This window comes from Cornus florida, unplaced genomic scaffold (genome assembly GCF_030987335.1).
Source record: "Cornus florida cultivar Cherokee Brave unplaced genomic scaffold, ASM3098733v1 CherokeeBrave_3.0.0_Hap2_Chr09, whole genome shotgun sequence".
NCBI lineage: Eukaryota > Viridiplantae > Streptophyta > Magnoliopsida > Cornales > Cornaceae > Cornus > Cornus florida.
This window is the reverse complement of record NW_026775579.1, coordinates 37,312,979-37,338,370: the sequence shown is the minus strand read 5'-3', so window position 1 is coordinate 37,338,370 and position 25,392 is coordinate 37,312,979. Positions and strand designations below refer to the sequence as shown.

Sequence of the window (25,392 nt, the reverse complement as noted above, 5' to 3'; positions counted from 1 at the left end):
TTTCCATGCATGGCTTGAATTGAAGCTGCTGCTTGCAATGATTTTTCAATGCATGGGAATGACATGAAAAATTTTCGATGCATGGAATGGCATGCAAAGTTTTCAAATATTTTTCCAACTGCCATGCAAAACTTTAAAAATCTTTCCATGCATGGGAATGGCATGCAAAGTTTTCAAAATTTTCCTAAAAATCTATCCATGCATTGGATTGGAATCGCATGCAAAGTTTCCGATGATTTTCCAATACAAAGTCTCCATTTCTTCCCATGCATGCCAAGCTTGAAAATTTCATTTTTGAGAAATTCATCCATTTTGCATCATGTTGCAATGTATCAAGCTTGGAAAATTTTCCATTGGCATGATGTTGCAATTGTTCAAAAATCCTTCCCAGTGATTTCATCCGCCTAGCATGCTCACTGCCTCTATTTCGAGGGCTCTAGCACCCATTCTGAGTGCTCAGCATTTCATCTCATAAGCGTCTTCATTTTCCCAAGCTTACTGATCCAATTTCGAGCACTCGAATTGGCATTTCGAGTGCTCGACGTCCCTCCACATCTTGGCCATTCTCTCTGCCCCAAGCTCGAGCACTCCAGCTTCCTCTTTGAAGTGCTCGAATTTTGCTCCATCCCATACTAACCTCTCTCAATCTCACTGCCCAATTTCCGAGCACCTCTAGCACCCATTTGGATTGCTCGACAATGCCCAACTCCAAACCTTCTCTCTCTCGGCAACAACTCACTTCCAGCAATCCCTTCCCATGCAGCCCCTCCTGTATGCCCATCTTGCATGCAAACCCAACCCAACCCCTTGCATGCACCAATACACACCTCCTCTGCATCTCACAACCCACCCACTTCTTCACCTCATGCATGCCCATCAACCCTGCATGCCCATGCATGAAAACCCACGCAGCCAACCTCCACCACTCGGCCACCTCAAAACCTCTCCACCAACCCACCATGTCGAGTGCACCATGCATAGACCACAAACCCCAACCTTCTAACCCTCACCACAACTCACCATGCAAACCCAACACAGCACCATGCTCGAACACCTCATGCCAACGCCCCGAGCCTACTGGTCCCAATTCGAGCACTCCAACCTCCCCTGCCGAGTGCTCGAAACACCAACACCACCATCTTCTCTCTTCTCCACCCCACCACCTCCTCTAACAGCATGCATGCCATCCCTCTCAACCATCCCTCTCCCTACCAAGCCACACAACCATGCCCCCTCATCTCGGCACCTCCTCAACCAACCCACATCAACCCACAACCATGCATGCACAACCTTCATCTCAAACGCATCAACCTCACCTCATCATCCTCAACTAGCATCTCACCTCCCCAACCAACCACCATCCCTCTCGGCCTCACACCATTCAACCACTATCTTCCTCACTCACATCCTGTCGGCTAACACCAACCTCACTTCACCACCCTCATCTCATCCCACCATGCATGCAACCCATAACTCACCACCATCAACCCCCCAACCTTCCTCATCTCTCTCGGCAAACCTCAACCCATCAAACCCACCCTCACCACCTTGCTTGACTCACCACTCTCGACCAACCACCACCTCACTACCACATCTCCCTCACTCACTGCCAAGACTTTGAGCACTCGAAGTCCCATTTTGAGTGCTCGAAATGTGAACCAACTACACCATCCTCACAATCCCGAACCCACTGCCCAAAACTCGAGCACTCCAACTCCCATTTGGAGTGCTCGAGCCCAACACCAACCACTCATCCCTCTTAACCGAGCCTCACCAACATCCACACAAACCAACCAACCCACACACAACCCATCTTTCCCTCTCTGCAACTCAACCACTCCATCCCTCCATAACCAAACCACCACACAAGGAAATGCATTCATGCATGCACCACCACTTCCACCCCATATTTCCCACCATGCATGCACCTCTCCATACATGTTTATCCATTTCCTTCCACTCCCCATGCATGCTTACCCACCCATCCATCAATCTCTCATCCACATCTTCCATTAACCACAAATAATGGGCCTCGTGTTCTCCATGGTTGGGTAAGTGTCTAACCCTCTTTTTCTTTCCATTTTTGATCAATGGAGGATGGGATTGCTTGTGTGAAGGATTTGTGATTGTTTGGGAGTTGTGTATTGCATTTGCAGGGCCAAATTTTTGGATTTTCTCATCTCTAATCAACCTTTGGCCCTCTACCTTTTTGTCTTGCACACCACGTGTTTGACGAATTTCCTGAGCCAACTTCATCTCTCTAAATTCCCCACTTTTGGCCCTATTTTGTTATCTATTTTAAACTTGTGGCTAATGTCTACATTTGTGTTTTGTTTGGATTTTTATCTTGCACTAAAATTCAGGTCTTCATGTCCAAGTTTGGGGGACGCCGTTGCGCACTCACATGGCTGCACATCTACGTCGTCGTCACTCCACTTGGTATTATTGTTCTTTTCCCTTCTTTGCTCTTAATTTTGGTTCACTTGTCTTTACATATTGAGGACAATGTGACATTCAAGTTTGGGGGTGCAATAGGACATTTTTGGTTTCACATTTTTGCTAAGCAATGATAGTATGATTTGAACTTGTTGGGGATGAAGCATATGTTTAATACCTTGTGTATAGAAGCAATTGACATTTTTGAAAATAAAGAAAAATTTGAGTTGAAATGATCATGTAGATTCAAATTAGTCTGTATAAATGTCTCAATTAAATTCTCGCTGGATTTGACACTCTTTTAAGCTTCACAATGCACAGATGCACATTGGAAACTTAACTGTGAGGCATGTAACTTGATCGACCTTGACCTTGGCCTAGTTAATCTGATTTGATGAACCTGATAGATGAATATCTTTGGCATGATTTAAGTTGTCTAAAAAAAAAAACTGAGAAAGAAAGAAAAAAATGACCAGTTGACGTTCGTAGCCTTTCCAACTCGAGCCATTAAGCCCTAGGAGTGTCTCTACACTTAGCACCCTAAAGCCATCTGGTTTGGGAGTTGTTGGCCTAACGCTTGCTACAAGGGTTGGTTAGAAAGCTTAAAGGACTTAAACATTGCACGGTCATTCAAAAAAATTGTAATAAACATGGTTCGTTGGAGTTCGTAGCCTTTCCAACTTGAGCTATTAAGCCCTATGGAGTGTCTCTACACTTAACACCCTAAAGCCATCTGGTTTGGGAGTTGTTGGCCTAAAGCTTGCTACATAGGTTGGTTAGAAAGCTTAAGGGACTTTAGCATTGCACAACCATTCTATGTTTCGCTTATGAGTTGCAATAAATTGTCAACAAGCAACAAAAGTTGTCTTGTAAATAAAATCATGCCTTAGGGACCTCATTTAAAGGGGAATTCAATGATTTGAAAACTTGTGCTTTGGAATTGGAAAAGAAAGTAAAAGCCGCATGTTGAGAATCCAATTCACTGAAGCTAGAGTTGATTTCCATTCAAGAGATGATAATTGAGTTATTTATATAGACTTTGATGTTGATGCATGTATGTGGAAATGTATTTAGCTAATTTTTGTATCAATGCTTCATATATGCAAGGTAGTTTTCCCAATGACCCCATCTCCAGTTTTTGTCTGTTTCAAGTTGTATTTGAGCTATGTATCTATTTTATTTTACCATGGTAGATATTTTTGTAGTAGCAGTCCCATGTTTGTCATTCCATTGAGTTTTGCATTTTGGTTTTGCTAAGGGACTAGCAAAATGTAAGTTTGGGGGTGTGATAAGCGCCGAATATTGTATATTCAAGTGCCTTAAATTGCATTAGTTAAGTCCATCGTTTGATTATTTAAGTAGATTATCTTCATTTGTGTGTATATATATATTTTCAGGTCCATTTGCCAAAAAAGGAGCAAAATCAAGGCTTTGTGGAGTTTTGGCCATCAAAAGGCACAATTCTGAATTTCTGGCAGCAGTGGAGTCAGGACTTTGCTCGCCATTTTGACCTTGTAAACTCGAGAACTGGACTTCCATTATAAAATGGTATATTTAGAGCTCTGAATCAGCTTACTAAATCTTCAAGCGGTTTGCCATTCGGAGCTCAGAGCAGAGAGTTATGGCCTTGTTACTAGAGGTGCGCAGAACTGCCTGGCAGCACTGAAGTACTGCCTTTCTCCCCATTTTCGACCAACCAGACTTGAGATTTGGGTCTTCATCAAAACATGAAGTTTTTAAAACTCTGAATCAGATCTCCAAATCTTTAAACGGTTCATCATTCAGAGTTTAGAGCACAAAGTTATGGCCATTTCATCAAAGTAGGTCTGGGCGGAGCAAGTGAAGCATGGAGCTTTTTACACTAAATTCGAGTGCTCGAGGCCCTATTTCGAGCACTCGAAATTTGGGCAGTTTGCTCCACGAGATAGCCCACTTGTGCTCTGAAATTTCCAATTTTGGATGGCCCTCTTTTATGAGGTGGTTGGGGATGTTTTTGGAGGAGAGAGAGAAAGCCTAGTTTGGTGGTAGATAAGAGGGATAAGAGCCACACATTTCACATCCTAGATTTCTACAAGATTAGAGGAGAGAGAAGAGAGGAACAAAGGTGTTCTTGAAGCTCCAAGGAGGTTGCACGAAAATGGCCATGAAGATGGAGCTTCTTCCTTCTTCTAGCTTGGCAATGGGTAACTAACTCCCTTCTAGGGAGGTGATGAAACTCCTTCTTGTAAGCATGTCTTGTTTTTTATTTACATTTGGGGATGTAATGTATATATATGACCTTTCCATGAACTAGAGCTTTATTTGATGTGAAGAGCTTCAATGTCTATTAATGATCATTTTGAGTTTAAGATCTTGTCTTAAGATTGTTTCCTCTTATGATTATTTTGCTTCCATTTTCATAGTGACAATGAAGATGAGTTTATGGAAATGTTTTTATTGGCATGATGCTTGGGAAATTTGATAGTCTATAGCTTAGGGTTCTCTTTTGATAGATTATTCTTGATTCCTAATGTCATGTGCTTCTATCATGTGATTAAGGGCTTGATAACTCTATGCTTAGTGAGTATGTCTAAGGTTGCAACCTAGTTTAGGTAACCAAAACATGTAATACTTTGATAAGTTATTCTTGCCTATTGATTTCATAAAAATTCTTGAAGGTAATGTAGCAATTTTATGTTGTTACATTTCATGGTTATGTGTATATATTATTCCCCAAGTAAATCATGTATTAACATGCTTATGGATAGGTAGTGGATTCACTTCCCTAGCCCTCTCTACCTAGATCTCCTTCCTTTACATTTACTAGCATTCTTGTTTTATGCACACTTCAATTACTAGCTTAGTGACAAACCAATCAACAACTCCTTATTGCACCTTATCATTCTTAAATAACTCTAGATACTTAGGTTGCCTTAAGACTAGCACAGTCCCAGTGGTTCGACTTACCCGACCAATAGCCCTATTTTACAATGATTCGTGCTATTGCGAAGGTTGATGTATAGTTGATCAACCGATCAGATTTACTCAGCCAGGGTCCTTGTAATACAAGACACTCATTTACTATCCCTTATAGTACGGGGATACGGATTACGGGATTCACTCAGCCCGGATCCTTATAATTCAGGACACTCATTTACTCTCCCTTAGAGTACAGGGATACTGCACGTATAAAGATAATTAACCAAGAGTCAAGGCAACTGAAAAGAATTTTATTAAAGACCATCATTGCCTCTAGGCTTATTAAAAACAAGATAACACGTGAGGGAGCTACTGTGACGGCACTGGTTTTTAGGCTAGTGCGTCAGTGATGAACCGAAAGGATGATCCGATAACGGATCCGAATGCGGAAGCGAAATAGAAAATAAGACTCTAACAAGTCAAAGCGACCTTCCACGAGGTCGTGGAACTCAATAAGAACTGATGCGGAAGCAAAAGATCGTAAATATGACAAATAAGCCCTTAGGGGCAAAATAGTTATTTCTGAAAACTGTAGATTCGGATGCCACCAAGCACACCGCTGGAAGGACAATGAAAAACTAATCAATATGGACTCAAGAATCGCATGATTCGGAGTTCGGACAAAGGAAAAAGGTCATGACGAAGAAAAACGAGCACTTAAGGCAAAAAGGGTAAACTGATAATTATTCAGGAAGAACTGGGTGCAACCGAGCACACCGTTGGAAAGACAGCGAAAAATTAGTCAAGTTCAAAAAAAAGTTCACTGGATTTGGAGTCCGGATGAGGAAGAAACGAGGGTTTGAAGTTGAGACGTCGCAGCGGCCCGACGAAGGTCATGGCGCACACAGCGCCCATGCATCAGCCCACCGGCGCCCATGCCGGTGCCCAATGGCATGCACAAGCCGGCAGCAAGAAAGAAAAAAAATGGGATTCCAGAACTGAGGTTTGAAACGGAAGCCAAGACGAGTTTTTATGGAAAACACGAAGAAGAAACCCCCCTTAAAATCGAGTTTTCTACCTGACTACGCAGACAGAATAAAAAAAAAAAAAAAAAAAAAAAAAAAAACTTACTGTGAAACCCCCAAAATGCCCCTAGATCAGAACTGGACAAGAGGGCAAAAAGCTGCTACAGGATCTATCTACATCTGAAATCAAAAACGGGCAAGAAGATGATTTTTTCTGGAAGAACACAAAGAAGAAACCCCCCTTAAAATTGAGTTTTCTACGTGACTCGTAAGAGAATTAAAAAAAACACGTAATGTAGAATGCCCTAAATGCCCCTCCATGAAATCTGGTCATGGAGGTCCAAAAAGCTGCTAAATAAAAAAAACAGAAGCTGAACTTTGCGATGGATTTTCGATACCAAGACGATGTTTTCTGGAAAAACACAAAGAAGAAACCCCCCCCCCCCCTAAAATCACGTTTTCTAAGCGACCATGTCGAAAGAGGAAAATAAAACTGATGTGAAAAGTCTATAATGCCCCTAGAACAGATTATGCAATAAAAATTGAAAAATGATTCCATAGGAAGCTCAAATCACCAAGGATGAGGTTTTTCTTGAAAATGATCATGCACGCAAACGTAACTTACCTATTTGGACGCGCTACAATGGTCCACGGCTTAAAAATACCACCGATACAAAATTCGACCCCCCAACGGCCGAAAAGGCCAAAATAGACTTGAAATGGAAAACATGAAAACCAAAATTGATAAATGATTTCAAATAACCGTTTGGCCCTTGGCCACACTTCATACAAGATTTTTGAGACCCTATGAAAAAATAAAAATGGAATTCCCACACCTGATGCAACCATGGTGAGACAATGACTTGGCATTTTTCAATATTTTCATAATATTTCATGAAGTTAAAACATACATAGAATTCAATATACGTATCAATGGCCTCCGGCCTCATCTCATACATATCAAATATATTATAAAGAGTGTACTTAGGTATACATTACATACATGGAATCAAAAGATACAAGCTTTGTCAAAATAAACAAATGCAAACATGATATGCTAACATGTGCATATTCAATGTCACCAAAAATACTTCAAGACTTCTAGCATGTCTAAGAGTGTTGTGTATCCCACAACAAAACTTCTTTACCTGTAAAACACCCAGTAACTTCGGGGTGAATAAATAAGACTAACAAGTTTATTCGTAGGGGATGAGCATGCATCGACTCGATTTCTTTAGAGATTTTTAGGATTAACATGATATATTTCAAAAGGGATCATACTACCTAACGTCTATGTCAAAGATTAGACTCAGGGATCATCCTAAGTTATCATGGAGTATAAGCAACAAGAATCATGATATATATACATATATGAAACAAATCAAGGTTGGAATAATCCAAGAACACGATAAGAAGAATACTTGAACATAGATTAACATGAATTGCATTATCAATACAATTAACATGATTGGAGCATTCTAATTAACATGAAAGGGTTAATACACGAAATCAAGAACATGGCATAATATCTATGCTATTAGACAAAGTTGGAACCATTCACATAACACGAAAAGAGTTACACGTGATATCAAGGATAATGCATAATATCTACACAATTAAACAAAGATGGTATATTCCAAAAAACACGAAAAGGAAGATACATGGAGTCAGGAGTAAGGCATAATATCTATGCATTTAAACATGGGTAGAATCTAGCACATAACACAAAAAGAGTCTTAAATCTTCAAGGAATACAATACTTAAGATTTAAGGAGTTAAATCACGAATGAAGCATAAAATCTATGCAATGAGGCAAGATTGCTGCATTTCACATACACGACAAGTTTAAATCTTCAAGGAATAGCAACTTGAAATTTAAAGAGTGAAATCAACCAATGTGGAAACTTGGATATCGCCCGAATTAAAACCATACTCTTGAGATCACTTTAGGGCTACTAACCTATGGGTACCTTTCCCCCAGTGCACACTATAGAAAACCGGAATCTTGGGATCACTTTAGGGCTAGTAACCGATGGGTACCTTCCCCAAGTACGCACTATAGTGTAGAGGGACATTCCCCCATACTAGAACCAAGTCCTAACCATGTCAATCTTGATTGATATCACCAAGTTTCCAAAATCAACAAGTTGTGCAAGTCAAGATAGCATTAAGACACAAGTAATGCATTAAACATGTTCCATGCACAATCAACATTTTGGAAACATACAAGTCATGCCCTAAGTTCTCAACTAACATAGTATGTGAAATGTCAAAAAATCATAGTATGCATCTACACAAACTACAAACTAGGATATATATCACATAAAATCCATCGATGCAAAAATATCACAAGTATAAGATTAATGATTTAATTATTTACTAAGCAATACATGGATAATTAAATCATTCCAAGACAATGATGCAAGTTCATTAAGTACATTAATGAAACCAAGATACACGGGGTCTAGTTACATGTGAAAGGCTAAAAGTTCCATGGAATACAAGTTACAACTAAGTGAACTAAGTTCCATACAAGTAAAACAAGTAAGTGTAAGTCTCAAACTTATCCGATTATGCTCAATGTAATACACGTGAAGGAACTTATCAAGACAATCATGAATACAAGGTTAGAAACTTAATCAAGTGCATAGAACCATTAAATGGATTTTAATTATTTCATTTAATTAAAATCTCTAGATTTTGAAAGTCATCCAAATGACATCAATTTAATATATGTTATACAACATGTCATAACTTGATTTAAGAACACAATACAAGTACATTTCATGCAAGTTACGGCCTTGAGTATTAAACTTTAATACAAGAAAAATAATAAATGAAAGGTTTCAAAACCTAATCAAATATTCTAGATTTAATATATGTGAAACTATACGGCATGTATATCAAGAATTTCAACTCGAATTTCCAATGGAGTGAATAGTACACTCGGAGCAATTTAATTAATCTACTTAATTAAATATTACTAGATTTTAAAACTTCTCCGATTTCTCCCAAATTAATCTATGTTGAAGAGCATGCTAGGGCCTAATATAATATGCTATCACATGTTAATTTAAAGCTAGATAAGGCCACATGATTTAATATTTTATTCAAGATAAATATTAAATAAAATATTCATTACTTGTTCAAATAATCTAAATTTAATATATGTCAATCTACATATCAAGGGGTAATATTCTATCATGCCATATGATTAAACAAAGTTATGGACAACCGGGAAAATTAAATCCTTCACAAGAAAAATAAATAATAAAATCTCTAGATTTTACATCCAAGTATGTAATCAAGTTGTATAAGCATCACAAGCATGTAATATAGCAAGAATTTAAATTATAACATCCCCTACCTCAATTTGAGATGAAAACCCCCAAATCCCCACTGGAAGAAAAGTGTTCCGAATCCGCCGAAATCGAAGGGTTTTGTCGGGGACAACACGATCCACATGAATCCAAAAGAAGCCCCATGAAAATCACAACTTGACTTCAACCCGAAACTCAAGAAATGGTCAGAAATGAATTCTGATAAGGGGGAATGGTAGAACACGTCGAGGGGAACGATAAACGTGAAGGCCGAAGATTTTTCACTTAGGAAAAGTAAATCAAAAGAGGAGAGAGAAGGTGGCAGCTCCATGGGCATCCATGGCTGCTTCAGGTCATGCAAGGGGAGTGGGGAAGATGAAAAATGAAATATTTCACCCCCCTTTTAAAGAAATCTCAAAAAGTGCCCCGAACAGGCCCCGCCAGGTCCGGAAAAGTAGAATTTGAGCAAACGTGCTCAAATGGAAAAACTTCATGAACAAAAAAGATTCAAAATGAGAAAATATGAACAACGGAAGAAACAGCGTTGAAAAACGAGTCCCGAGCAGAAAGTTATGCCCCGAACAAGTTCGGCGGCAACTTGGTCCAAAAACTCTGATACTGGAGAAATATGACCAGAAGGAAATTCCAAGAGTCCACGACTCGACGAAATATGAAAATGAATCCCGTACGAGGATCCAGGCTCCAGACGAGGCATTTTGCAATAACTTTCGTTAATTGCACAATGGCCCCTACAAAAAGGGTCAGTTGCGAAACTGTCCCAGAATGAAAATATCTTCCAAAAGATATTTTCTTAGATACCCCTGAAATAAAATATCTTCAAAAGATATTTATGAAAAACACCCCAAGAAATGAAAAAGATTATGAAGAATTGTGCATCCATGCCCCTATGGGCACCGGGAGCAACCAGAGTACTTTATTACAAAAGTAAAGATACGTATTTTGAGGAAACCACTTAAAATGAAGGCACGTGAAGTCAAAAACCACCTCCGAGCATGAAAAGTGAGGTTGTGCCAAAAACTGATAAACGGGGAAAAGACAGAATAGGGAAAAGGAAGAAAGGCGCATAATGTCGAAAAACGAAAAATATGAAAATAACTCGATCCTTAAAGGAAGTTGTCAATCCACGGAAAAGAGTCTTAGGAACCAATTCTGAGTACTCGAGATGACACTAAGAGACACGAAACAGAGCTCAGAAAAGAAAATTAAACGAAAAAAATTCATTCGTAAAATTTCAGGAAAAAAGAAAGGGAGGCAAATGACCAGGTCGTTACAGCTACCCTCCATTTAAAATGATTAACTAAGAGGCCCCCAGTCTTTATTGTGAATGACTTGATAAGGCTAATTCTAGCTGCGAGACAATTTCTAATCGGTATACTCATCTGAGTCCTTCTCATGATATGTGCTATCACTCTGGCTGAAGAATGATCTCTTATATTTGGTATTATTTTCATCCCTGGCAAGAGGGGCTGGCCTCTTCTTGTCCTCTCGCTCCTTCCGTGCACTCATAGTGTCTTCAGCGTTGATGTGTTTTTGCGCTCTGATCAGCAACTCTATCATGCTAGTGGGAGGTTCTTTTGATAAAGAGAACAAGAATCTGGACGTTTGGAGTCTTCCTATGAAAGCGGTCAAAGCTACCTTGTTGTCTACCTTTTCTACCTGTAACATTTCTGCGTTGCATCGGGTGATGTATTCTCGAATAGACTCTTCCTTTTGTTGTTCCACGGTAAACAGGTAGGTAGCCGGCCTCCTATGCTTCTGACCTGCAATGAAGTGGCTCACAAACTGCTTACTCAGTTCTTCGAAGGTGTTGATGGTTCCTGGCTTCAGCTTGTTAAACCAAACTCTTGCTGATCCCTTAAGTGTAGTGGGAAAAGCTCGGCACATGATTTCGTCTGACACAGCGTGTAAATGCATAAGAGCTTGAAAAGTTTCCAGGTGATCGAGGGGATCTTTGGTCCCATCGAAGCTTTCGAACGAGGGCATCCTGAACTTGCTAGGTAGTGGACATTTCATAACAGCGGGGCTGAACGGCAAGTTGGTCCTTTGTACCAGGTCATCTACGGCGGCATGACCTTTCCCTTTAAGAGCCTGCATTACATCTTCCATTTTCCTTTTGAGATCCTCGATCTGCAGGTCGAGATAGGTAACTTTCTTTGTCTTTTCTTTAAGACAGAAGGCTGTGCTTTCAGGAGGTCGGGAACTCCGTGGGAGAGATGAGTGGACCACCTCTCTATGTCGGGTTCCCACCTGGCTTTGTTCCACTTTAGTCTCATTTTGGGGGGGATGATTATCTTGCTCTTCAAGATTCCTATTCCCTCCGTTTGGATTTGAGAGATCTTGTCGTGGCAAGTTTTGTTGAACCGGTGGAACAAGATGTTGCAAGAGTGATGCATTTTGCTGGATCAACTGGTCCATACCCTGACTCAGAGTTTGGACCTGCAGTTCCAACGCTGCAAGTCGTGTCTGGTCGTTTGGGACGTCCAGGTTTTCACCCGACTCTACCCTTTGACCAGATCCCTACGACGGTATTCCTTCGGTAACCATACCGGCCTGCAAACGTATATACCCAACAGAGTAATTAATTGATTCAAGGGAATCGTCGTTCCCACAGATGGCGCCAACTGTTGATAGTGAAATTCACGTAGTCCGATACGACACCGTTTTCCTGCAAGGAAGAGAGTATAAGATCGATGAACCTTGATGGCACCGGTGTGGTGCCTGTCAAGAGCTCTCCGACGGTCAAATTAGTCACCTAAGGTCTAAAAAGAAGACATGAATTTAATAATAGTTTTTTCGTCATACCTTATTCCCGAGTCGTCCTCCTATTTATCGTCGCTTCCCTTATTCTCGATAAGGGAATTTCATCATCCTCATCCCATGGGACTTATCCCATGGAAATCTTACCCTTGATAAGATTTGTCATCATCCCTATAGAAATCTTATCCTGCATAAGATATGTCATCATTCTTATCCATCGAAATCGTTACCTCTAATAATAAAATATTATCGTTGATCACCGAAAAGATCTGGCGGCTGGTCAACACTTGGTTGCCTCTATCTTTAGGTCAAGATAGATTTATTTTTCCCTATCAAATATGTTTCCATATTTTTGTGGAACTCTAAATACATATTTTTGTAATACCAAATTACCCTTTTTATTTTATTGACCTTTTTCTTTTACTCTTTCTATTTATATACATTTATACACACAACTAACTTTGTCTTAGATGATTTTTTTTTTACATGCAATTAAGCTTCTTTATTATTATTATTATTATTAGTTTTTGTTAAGTTTATACCACTAACCTTCTCTTAGTGGACACTTCAATATTATATGTCACTTGTTATCATCTTTATTTATTATTAATTTTTTTTTATCAATTTATATTTCTCACTTCTCAAAGGATGAGATATAATATGTTGCCCCAACTTTCTAAAACTTTTACAGTATCTAATATTTGAATTTATTGGGCGCTTAGTTTTATTTTTATTTTTTTATTTTTTTTTTCTCTGGTAAATTTCATTGGGTGCTTCACGCTATGTAATAAAGGAAACTTTTTATTAAAAAAAAAAAAAAGAAAAGGAAAAGAAAAGAAAGAGGAAAGAATCCGCTGTGAGACCATTAGTCGTGTGTATATATACATATATACATAAATATTAAAAGGTATATGGATAGTGAGAGGAGAAAAAGGTCAATGAAATAAAAGAATAATCTAGTCTTAAAAAATATATTTTTAAAATTAAACAAAAAAAAAAAATCAATGAAATGAAAGAATAATCTAGTCTTTAAAAAATATATTTTTAAAATTAAACAAAAAAAAAATCAATGAAATGAAAGAATAATCTAGTCTTTAAAAAATATATTTTTAAAATTATAATATATATATATATATATATATATATATATATATTAATGACAGGTGTTGTGATTCAGTCGCGACAACGAGTGTTGATACATGCTACATAATTCATGTATATTAAATGATGCAAGCAATGCACTTTTTGGCGCGTAGTCAACGTATTTCTAGATATTGGTTCCAATGGTCTTCGTCTTAAAGTGAAATAATGGAGGGTGGGTCCCACTCCAAGATCATCAAATGACACTCCCTCTGTCTTCTTCTCCAAACCAAATAATAATTTCTAATGAAATCACCCACAGCACGTAATTTATGATTGTTATTTAATACACGTATATACAAATTATATAAGTATATAGAACAACATCACAATTGTTTGATATCGATATTAATTAATTAGTCTCAGAACATTGATGCGTCTCTGTCTTGTTTTGTAACAAATCGGTCCCGTGTATATTATATATCATTGTCAATAAGAGAATGAAGAGTTGTTCCTTTCACACTAGCTTTTGCACAACTCTTACACGGTTTGTTAATATAGTAGTGTGAATGCAATCTATCTCTCTGTGTTAATATCGTATCACTCTCTATATGTTCTAAAAAAAAAAATTTAACATTTAATTTTAGAACAATTAAAAACCTAAATGTTAAGTGTGCCCTTATAATAGAATAAAAACTAAGTAAAAAATTACTAAACTGTCCGTATTTTCTCTTATCTTTTTGGATTTCTTGGTCATCATCACTGTCGCATGTAATGGAATACCGGTGACAACTTGATATGTCTCGCGTCGATTTAGTGTATACTTATATATAATATATATAAAAGGGAATATATATATATATGGGCATTTTCATAATTTTATATTTTAATAGTGATTTCAAACCCTTTTTTGCTCATTTTTCAAACTTAACGAACTTACATACACAACATAAATCATTCTTTACTCATTTTTTTCAAATTTAACGAACTTATATCCACAACATAAATAATATGATTGTTATTTATTCAAAATGTAAATATTAAAGGCGTTTTCCTCACTTTACTTTATATTTAATATATAAGAATATGACATTCATACATTCGATATGAAAGTAGCAAATATATATATATATAATATTTATTCTCGACAAATTAGGGATGAAACTTTTATTCGAGAGTGATCCCAACCAAACGAGGCCACTAAATAATGCAATGCACCAACGTAGCAGTCAATCAGTCAATCTTTGTGCTAATTTGGTGATTTAAAGTCACTAAATAATGCCTATCAGATCAATCTCACACACATATTTATCACATAAAAGTATTCAATCCGTGGATGTGTGGGTTTCTCTGATGCCCAAAGAATGTAGATAAGGACTAGTTGTGAAACACTGATTTATACATATCGCACTTTAATGAGACTCTGGCTTCACATATCTGATAGACCCATTTGCATTAAAGGAAGTTGAATGGCACGAAGTGGGGTGTGTCAACTAGTTTTGATAGATAGGGAGACAACAAGCTCGTATCTATCCATCCATCTGTACAGATCGAATACACACACTTATACATATATATTTATACACACACACTAATACATATATATTTATATAAACTATAAATAGTTAATGCAATAATTTTATTTTGACAATGCATGTAATAATTACGTCAAAATATTGAATTAATTCTAAGTTTAATTGTGTTACAGTGTTGTATGACTGTTATAATATTGTTATTGCATGGATGTTGCTTGTTGTATATGCGATGTAGTGTGTTGTAGGATTGATTCAGGCATATATATAAATATATATATATATATATATATATATATAAAAGCACGTGTATGTATTGATGGTGCTAGATTATGATGTGAACATGTAAACGCAAATCCATACATTTTTGCCAACTAATTCGTTCAAATATTTCAATTTTTCGTACCAAACTTTTACAAATTTCAAATTGATTTAGATTTTAATTCAATGGTTTGATAGAATCAATTATTATTTAAACGATTAGATAGAATAAAACAAATCTTTGATATTCTTGTAGCAATGGAAGCAGTTAAAAAGAATCAAAAAACAAAGTGAGATATTTTTATTTTTGTAGAAGTCATCGACGGTCCAAATAAGGCGTGTGGGAGAGTAATATTTTAAAAAGCAAGTGATAGTCATCTTCAACTGCTTCATGAAAAGTCTCTCTCATAAGAGTGCTTAGCATTAGTTCCATTACCATTTTTAAGTGCTTTTAACATTTGCTTTACAGGAATTTTGGACTAGTACCTAATATGCGTGCGTGCGTGCGTGTATGTGTGTGTGTGTATATATATATATATATTGTGTGTTCAGATTAAAAGGAGAAATATTGGGAAAGGGCAAGTATCTACCCTCCAAGAAATATCATGGGAGTCAAAGATTTCAGCTGTGTCTAGAGGACCTTTTGAATATCTAGGGTTGGTATGATATTTTCCCTAGAAAATCCACATCTTATAGTCCTACTTGTTACAAAAAAATAATTCAAACCTTTTGTAAATTTTCTTCATCGAAAAGAAACTCATAATTTTGTTTTTGAAAATGACCTTGATTTCTCTCGAAGTTCTCTTTCAATTTTTCTTTTTAATATAATTGAACTACCACATGAAACCATTAAATAGTAGTCTTGCTTGGTTAAGTATGAAATCAGGATTCCAATCCTAAGGCTTCCTTTGGATACACAGGAGAGAAAAGAAAGGAAAGAATTATAAAAGAAAAGAAAAGAAAGAAAATGATAACTATAATTTATATTCATGTTTGGATAGATAGGAAAGAAAAGAAATGAATTGGCAATATTATTGTTTGGATAACACAAAGGGGAGAAAAGAATGGAAAGAATAATAATGAAATTACCATCTTACCCTTTTTGGTAGGGTTAGTAGGGCAAAATCATTTCAACCTCCCAATCGCCTCCATCGTTCTCACAGATCCTCTCTCTCTCTCTCTCCAATTGCAAACTACAAAATCTACAAGAATCAGAAGATCAAAACCCATATCGTCATATCATTTTAGATTGTTCCAAAAATCAAAACCAAACTACATATATATCAATTTCCATCATCCGCTATTCTAGTTCGGTCGCTGTTCGCAAAACTTCAGCCGACTGTCTCTCAACTTTCTTGCCCCTTCTGTAATTTGTTCCATTTCTCTCCAAATCCCTCCAAATCTTATTAATTTTGGAGGGATTCCAAATGAGGGATTTGGAGGGATAATTATCCCTCCCAATCCTTTCTTTTCTCTCTTATTCTTCCTATCCAAACACCCTAATCACTATCCTTCCCTTTCTTTTCTCTCCAAATTCCTCTAAATCCCTCAATCCAAACGAAGCCTAAGTGTCTCAATTTTTGCCATTATATTTGTACCAATAATGGCAAAAATTAGGTTTACATTGTGTCGACAACTTCACTTTTACAAGAGATCCTTACATAGACTCTTTAAATGACGATACATCTATGACGTTCAGTTAAGAAATTATAAAGGTGGTATAGAAAGAGTAAGTCTTGGCTCAACGATAAAGTTATATTGTGATCTGGATGTCACAACTTCAAAACAAGAAAGCATAGATCCAGATTTTTTCGACTCTCTATTTTTTTTCGATAACTGGGTATTTGTGACTTTACCCCGACTAATCTCCGGGACACGTGTAAGGCGCCTCCCATACACGAATAAGGTAAAGCTCAAACCATGTTCATGTGCATGGCCCGTAAAAAAATTGTTTACACCTAAGAAGAATTAATCCCGAAACTTGATATTTTGTGAGGTGCCAGAACTCTTTTCCAACTAAATCAACTCCTAGGATTTCTTTACCCTCTGTTACCGGCCACCTTTTGTAATCATTTTTTGAAAATCTTTCCAAAGTAATGGTAAAATTTCGGACTCACAAAACTAAAATGCAGGTTAAAGTCAATTTGAAAAGTTGGATATATTCAATCAAAGTAGGTGGGACATACCTTAGGTAATACCTCTTTTATCCTCTAAGAAATCTTCTTTGTCATGGATTAAGATGTATCAATTACTTTCATCTTGAAAAAACACTAAGCTTGGCCTAACAACTAAGTTAATCTATATACTTGCTTAATTGGTTTATGTTGTAACAAATTTCAATATAATCGAACAATCTAAGGTTGTTTAAAATTAAATCATATCATTGTTTGTGAAGATTAAATTTTTTCAAGACAACCCAAAGACCTAAACAATCAAATGAATATTTATATGCAAATTTCGTCTTTTCTCACACACGCACACATTATATGTCACATGGGTACAAAAAATAGGTGTGTCACCAATAATTGGACCTTACTTGTTGAGTCGATCTATAATAGGATAAAAAATAATCTAATTAAACCAACAATTTGTGATTAAGTTCAATGATATATGATTATTTTATTTATAAAAAAAATGTGATAATAGAAAACCATATTGATATGAAAATCTAAGATTTAATCAATCTTTCATAGTGAATAGTATCTTTTTAGTGAGGTGGTTAAAGCTTAAGAGTTAAGTCTCGCTTTCAAGAGTAGTTATTCTTTAGTATTTTTCTTTGGAATAATCAAAGTAACATCTCATAGCTAAAAGTCACATTAAGGCTTTTTGTATATACCAAAATTAATTGAAATTTAGGTATAAAGTGAAATCATACAAAGACGATTAATGGGTTCTTAATATTGTACAGCACAAGCAAGCAAAAAAATGCCAACGTGTGTAGTTCATTTTGCCACGTGTATCGACACAATGAATTGTTTTTCCACTTAACATAAGTTAATTAATTTAAATTCTCAATGGGGCATAATTAAGCTGTCCCCTAATTCTAAAATTAAGTCTTCTTTTCCTAACCCTGGAGAAGTTGGTGCCTAGATTTGGTTTCATTAATGGTGATTTGTGGAAGAAAACACAAGTTAGTCGCTAGAATCCTATTTTATTTTGATTAGGTGGGCTTCTATGAAAACACAAGTTCAAGTACTTGGAAAAGTAAAAATAAAATAATAACAACAATTAAAAATAAAATAAAATTCCTCCTTCACCGACGGTCAACCCTCCGAAGCGGTGACCGATTCACTGTCGCTTCAGTTCCTGGTCAGATAGAGGTTGTTTGTGTTCTAGTCGTTGCGCGGTATGTTATCATTGACCGAGTCTTTCGCTCCCACTCTTCACATTTATACGCGCTTCGTCGCTGTCGTTACTATGCTTAATTTGGCGAATATCTGGCATCATTTCAGAATTCGCCTTTGGTTGCAGAGGTTTCCTTTACTTTACTTACCTCTCATGCTGGCGACCTCTTCTTCCACCACACCGACTATTTTCTTCTTCCTTGGTTGATTTCCACCACCTGCAAAATTTTGGAGCAGTGTTTGCCTTATTTTATTAGGTTTATTTTTGGTGGGGTTTCTTTTTGAGTTTGTAATTTGTTGAAAAAAAAAAAAAAAAAAAAAACGCCCATTTTATCGGCTTTGTTCTGACCCATTTCCCGGCTTTGTTCCGCATTTTTCAACGTCGTTTCCGCTTTTCGGATGCGTTTCGCTCCATCATCGTTTTCAAGATTTCATTTCCAAACTTAAGTTGGCTTCGAGAAACCCATCTTGAGTTTGCGGGAGAATATTGAAATATATATTATACATATATAATATATTCATTTTCCTTTCATTCCTCCTTGATTTATTTCTTTTGTTTTCCTTCTTTCCTCCTTGATTTATTCCTTTGTCTGTAACTTTATTTCCTATATATTGTGTATCATTACAATATAAACACATCAAGTACTACAAGCAATAAAAGAAATATAACCTCAGTGGCTCTTGATTTATGGATGTAAACCTTAGTGCCGACATAACCATGCTATGTTCTCTATCTTTCTCTCTTTCATCTTCTTATTTTACATTTTATATTTTCGCATCCTAAATCTTACACCCATGGACATTAACCATATCAACTATCCATAACCTACATCTAATTACTTCAAACAATTAATAGTGATCTGACAATAGAAAATCAATGAGGTCAAACTTATAGATTAATTAAAGACTATAATTAGTCTGAACAATTCCATCATATTCTTCTATTATTACATTACTTTGTTAACAATCAATGCAACGCCCAATTGTAGAACCCAATTGTAGTACTAGCAAGTACCTTTGTCTAATAACCTCTCTTTTCCTCAGGGTTTGGGGACCAAAGATTAATGAGAATATGATACTTATTGTAGATCTATGAATGGTAAGTAATCGTGAAAGGTTAAGTGGTCTCACCATCTTTGGATTCTTCTCAAACCACACAACTTATAAAATGATTTGACTAAGAGACAATTGATATGCTCTCAGTTGCTTGTACATTAAACATGCACTGAATACTCTATATACACACACACATATATGTATATGTATATAATTTATGGGAATGATTAATGAAGGAACCGTATCTTTTGGCAGTAAGGATGGATGAGAAGCTACACACGTGAGAATTTTATTTTTTCCTGATTCTAAGGTGCTCGTTTAAAGAGAAAGATTAGAATATTGTTTTTGATGCTTTTTGTTCTACTATATATATTTATTAGGTCTTGAGATTAATCAAACAGAGACATTGGAGCTACAAGTCATTTCCCTCCTTTCCTTCCTCTTAGAGTTGTATCTATTTCATCAAGGAAGGAAGGAAGGAGGGTCTAAGGAAAAAGAAGGTGGAAATGAAGGTAAAACAACTCAACCCCCTCTTCTGGTTGAAAAGTTCATTACAAGAGTATGCATTCATGTGTTATCATTTTGAGAGTACCATTTTTACTATTTTTTGTATGCATATAAAAACGTTTTACTTAGAAGTGTTTTGAAAAGAGAAATGTTTTATAATAGATGTAATTGTTGTTTGATATAATAAAGTAATCAATTAGGTGTTGACACATAAGTAAACGTGTCAGCTTTATGTCATTTTAACTCATTTTTTGTTTATATGTCAACACGTACTTATACATTATATTGACAACTTTTTGATGTAATAAAGTAAAATTTTGTTAGTCTCACTTTGTTGCATCAAACGTTCCGTCTAATATTTCCATAGTTTTGATTGTGGTGTGTATAGTATAATTGTTATATATATATATATATATATATATATATATATATATATATATATATATATTGTAAATATTGAGGATGAATGGTGTCAATATCATATATTTTCCTACAACCACTTGTCATATGCCCCATTATTCCTCACCTTCCTAACGAACCATATCTGTAGAAGTAAACAAGAGATGCTCAAATCAGTGTCTTTTTTCATTTTAAAACTTGTTGATCGTTTTTGTTGCATTAAATTCTGAATTTTTATTATTATTTTTGTCAGCTTGTTAACTACTATACTACTACAATTACTTAATAATTATGAGAAAAATAATATTTTTGAAAAGGAGGGGAGTAAGAAAGCAGAGGAGGGATTAAATGGCGGGAGGGTTATAGGATTACAGGAGAGAGAATATACATGCATTTATATATGCATGTGTGTTTGTGTGTGAAAATAGCTCTTCTAAGATCATACAAGATAATTAATTTGAAATAACAAGGATGTTTTATATACTTAAATAGAGTTGATTTGTCATTATAATTATTGAATGTATATTTTTTAATCTGCATAAACGTGTTCAATTTGAAATAATATATTTTGATATAGCATTACTTTTTATAAATAACTTTTTCCATGAATAAACTCCTTTTATAAATATTTTCCACTAATTGTAGATAAATCCAAATTTGAGTTTTGGCTATAAAAGTTTTACTAGGCTAAAATCTCTACCACACATTTATTCTTTATTTATTTTTCTTGGTTATAAAAAAACATTTAAAAATAAAATTTTAAATTAGAAACACTTTTAATACTTTCAAGTAACGCCCAACATGCTCTTGGTAGAGATGTATATCATTACTTCTTTTAAATTGCAAATTAGTGCGAGAGCTGAGAGAGGTTCAAAGGGTGCCAGAATTTGTTGGGCTGAAATCTGAAGACAGAAACACACATGCACACGAATTATGGTGGTAATCTTAATTCTAAACACACATACCTCTATATTCCAATTTAATTGTCTCATTGTGATATTTCAAAATAAGACATGCATTTAATGCAACAATGATAAGACATTCATTCAATGCATTTTTCTTTAACTTTAATTTTCAATTTACACTTTAAAATTTTACTGCCTTCCATATTAAAAGTTTTTGGAATATAACTTTTAATACGGGACAAAGATAGCAAAAATTAGAGGAACTTTATTAACAAAGTGCAAAAGAAACCCTTATTTTGAGAACGCATGGTGTATATATTTGAAAAGTGATGTATGGAAGGAGAGCGATAGCTTATCCTTGCTTGTGGTTAGGGGCGTTTGGGAACAGTGGCTTAATTGTACTTTTACTACAATGGTGTATATATTTGAAAAGGCGATGTATTGAAGTAGAATGATAGCTTCAACTTGCTTGTGGTTAGGGACGTTTGGGAACAGGGGCTTAATTGTACTTTCACTATTAGTGGTCGGTAGTTGACATACGCGTCGGTGTCTTTGGTCACGTGGTCCCTCTATAATGTAACTTTTTCATTTCAATCCTCTCACACCACTTATATATATATATCCTCCATTCCCTTGCTCATAGCGTACCCAATTTAATCATTTTCTCTCTGGGTCTCATTCTTTCCCTAACTTAGTTTGGTCTTGTTTTTCACTGCAATTGAAGCATACCCACTTGACAGAACTTCATTTGGGTCTCTGCAACTCTAGAAGGGTGTGTCATTAATTCTCATTAGTGTGACTGACTGACAAAAAACAGTCAGAGAGAGTGACTCGTTATAAAAAATGAACCCACTCTGCTCTTTTTAAGATCGTAGTTTGCAACTTTCTGTGTGTTCATGTTAAACTCTTAACATCATTCCAGTTTTTTTTTTTTTTCTATATTAACAAAAAATAATTCTCTCTTCCAAACACAAAGATGGGTGACAACGCTGCTCAAAAGGGTCAGAATTTTACCCACAACCACGCCTTCGATCTTTCTATGAACGTTGCTCCACAGGCAGGCTCCAAATGCTTCGATGATGATGGCCGTCTCAAACGAACTGGTATATATAACTTGAATTCACAATTTTTTTTCACAATCAGTTCTATGTGTTGTGTTTAATTTAATTGTTGTTCTGATTTTTGATTGAATAGGGAGTGTTTGGACAGCAAGTGCTCACATAATAACAGCTGTAATTGGTTCTGGAGTGTTGTCCCTTGCTTGGGCTACTGCTCAGTTGGGTTGGGTTGCTGGTCCTACTGTGATGTTTCTCTTCTCTTTTGTCACTTACTACACCTCCACTCTGCTTGCTGCATGTTACCGTACCGGCGACCCTGTCACCGGCAAGAGAAACTATACATATATGGATGCTGTTCAATCCAATCTTGGTAAAAAAATTTAATAAGTTATTGTAATTAATTTTCAAGTTTAGAGACAAATTGACAAGTAGGTTCTTTTCAAAAGTTCACAAACTAACTTTGTTGGTATATATTTATAAAATTTTCAGGTGGTTTTAAGGTTAAGATTTGTGGGGCGATTCAGTACTTGAATCTTTTTGGAGTGGCTATTGGGTACACTATTGCAGCTTCTATAAGCATGATGTGAGTACCAATTTTTTTTTTTTTTTTTATCCAAACACAGCTCTATAAATATATATGTCGTGTGTATTGTTCTGTTGATGTTTGACAATTAATATTTGTTCTAATGGGTTTTTAATCAAACAGGGCAATTAAGAGGTCTAATTGCTTCCATGAGAGCGGAGGGAAAAATCCTTGTTACATCTCAAGCAATCCGTACATGATCATGTTCGGTGTTGCAGAAATCATTTTCTCTCAAATTCCAGACTTTGATCAAATATGGTGGCTTTCAATTGTTGCTGCAGGCATGTCCTTCACTTACTCCACTATTGGTTTAGCCCTTGGAATAGGCAAAGTTGCAGGTAAAAAATGGCTTCTGCTTTATCTCCTTTAGTCCCACTTACAAATCTGGATAGTAAAAAGTATATCTGGTTCACATTTACGATGTTTTTGAATTAGAAAGAGCTAATTTTGGAAGTTTAGAGAGATAATTGCAGATAGAGATATCTTTAATGACACTTAGCAATAGAAAATAATTCAAAATTTTGTTATGTGAACTCACTATTATTATTAGTATTTATTTATTTTTCTACAAAAGCTGATCCAAGCTCTTTCTTTGATCAGAAACAGGGAAATTCCGGGGAAGTCTCACCGGAATAAGCATTGGCACGGTGACTCAAACCCAAAAGATATGGAGGAGCTTCCAAGCACTCGGCGACATAGCTTTTGCCTATTCCTACTCCCTCATCCTCATAGAAATTCAGGACACCATCAAGTCCCCGCCGTCGGAATCCAAGACAATGAAGAGGGCGACAATGATAAGTGTTGCAGTGACGACCCTTTTCTACATGCTCTGTGGGTGCATGGGCTATGCTGCTTTCGGAGACCTAGCCCCCGGAAACCTCCTCACCGGATTCGGCTTCTACAACCCTTACTGGCTTCTTGACATAGCCAACGCCGCCATAGTGATCCACCTTGTTGGTGCATACCAAGTTTACTGCCAACCACTCTTCGCCTTCGTGGAAAAAAATGCAAAACACAGGTTCCCACAGAGCGACTTCATCAACAAAGACATCGAAATCCCAATCCCGGGGGGATTCAAGCCCTACAGGCTCAACCTCTTCAGATTGGTCTGGAGAACCATATTTGTGATCATTACCACCATCATTTCAATGCTCATGCCGTTCTTCAATGACGTGGTTGGGATTCTGGGAGCCTTCGGGTTTTGGCCTCTCACGGTTTATTTTCCGGTGGAGATGTACATTGTGCAGAAGAAGATACCCAAGTGGAGCACCAGATGGCTCTCCCTCCAAATTCTGAGTGTTGCTTGCCTCCTGATCTCGGTGGCCGCCGCCGCCGGATCTTTCGCCGGAGTTGTTTCTGACCTCAGGGTGTACAAGCCCTTCAAGACCAGTTACTAATTCAGTAGACACTCACTCTTGTGGCAACTAGTGAAGAAGAAGAAGAAGAAGAAGAAGAGTAGTGAACTTAACAAGCCTGAAGAGGGATGATCTGAGTCTTGGTTGCTAATCCTTGTGTTTTCAATTTGGTTTTAGTTTCTTGGAACAAGGCAGGTCCATGTATGGATGTATGTATGTATCTATCTGGTATTCAAATATGAGTCCTCTTATCCCAACTATGTCTCTGTGTTTTTCTCCGATGACTCTTCTTATTCCAACCATGTCCCTTTGTTTCTATATGGAAATACGAAAATGTTAAGCAAGTCCAACGATATTTAGGCCTATATTGTCTTGTTGAATAGTATAGAATTTTGATCAATTTAATGTAGTGGATAAGCTCAATTATGGTCCAATCTCCTATGTCAAACTCATAAAAATCCTTCCGCAATACAAATAGGTTAAAAAAATTGGCCCCAATATGTTTCTCATCTTATTGGGTTGTTCTTGATATATACATTACTAGCTAATATTTTTCTAAACCACCAATAGATATTATTACTCCACATAAGTAAAGGATATATATACATATGGGAGGAGCCGATTAAGGCCCAGAGGGGCATGTTCCCCCCTTATTTTGCTCCAACCTATGTACATATTTTTGGTATATACATATACTTACATAAAAATTTTAAATAGTGTCCCCTCTCTAATTTTCTAATTTCCTTTTGAAAAAAAAAAAATTACATATATCCCTTCTTCTTTAAGTATACTATATATTTTTCCTTTTCTAATTTTTGTTTCCTTTTACAAAAAAATTCTTTTTTCACTTATGTA

General features: G+C 36.4%; 1 protein-coding gene across 1 annotated transcript; it reads left to right on the top strand.

Moving 5' to 3' along the window:
* The first annotated feature begins 20,130 nt into the window (after positions 1-20,130).
* Positions 20,131-24,797, top strand: LOC132273683 (amino acid permease 3-like). The gene is made up of 6 exons (XM_059774701.1): positions 20,131-20,242; positions 22,518-22,644; positions 22,736-22,969; positions 23,089-23,182; positions 23,306-23,520; positions 23,783-24,797. Exons 1-6 carry the CDS (start codon positions 20,237-20,239, stop codon positions 24,577-24,579), a joined length of 1,473 nt encoding a protein of 490 aa, XP_059630684.1. The 5' UTR covers positions 20,131-20,236; the 3' UTR covers positions 24,580-24,797.
* The last annotated feature ends 595 nt before the right edge of the window (positions 24,798-25,392 follow it).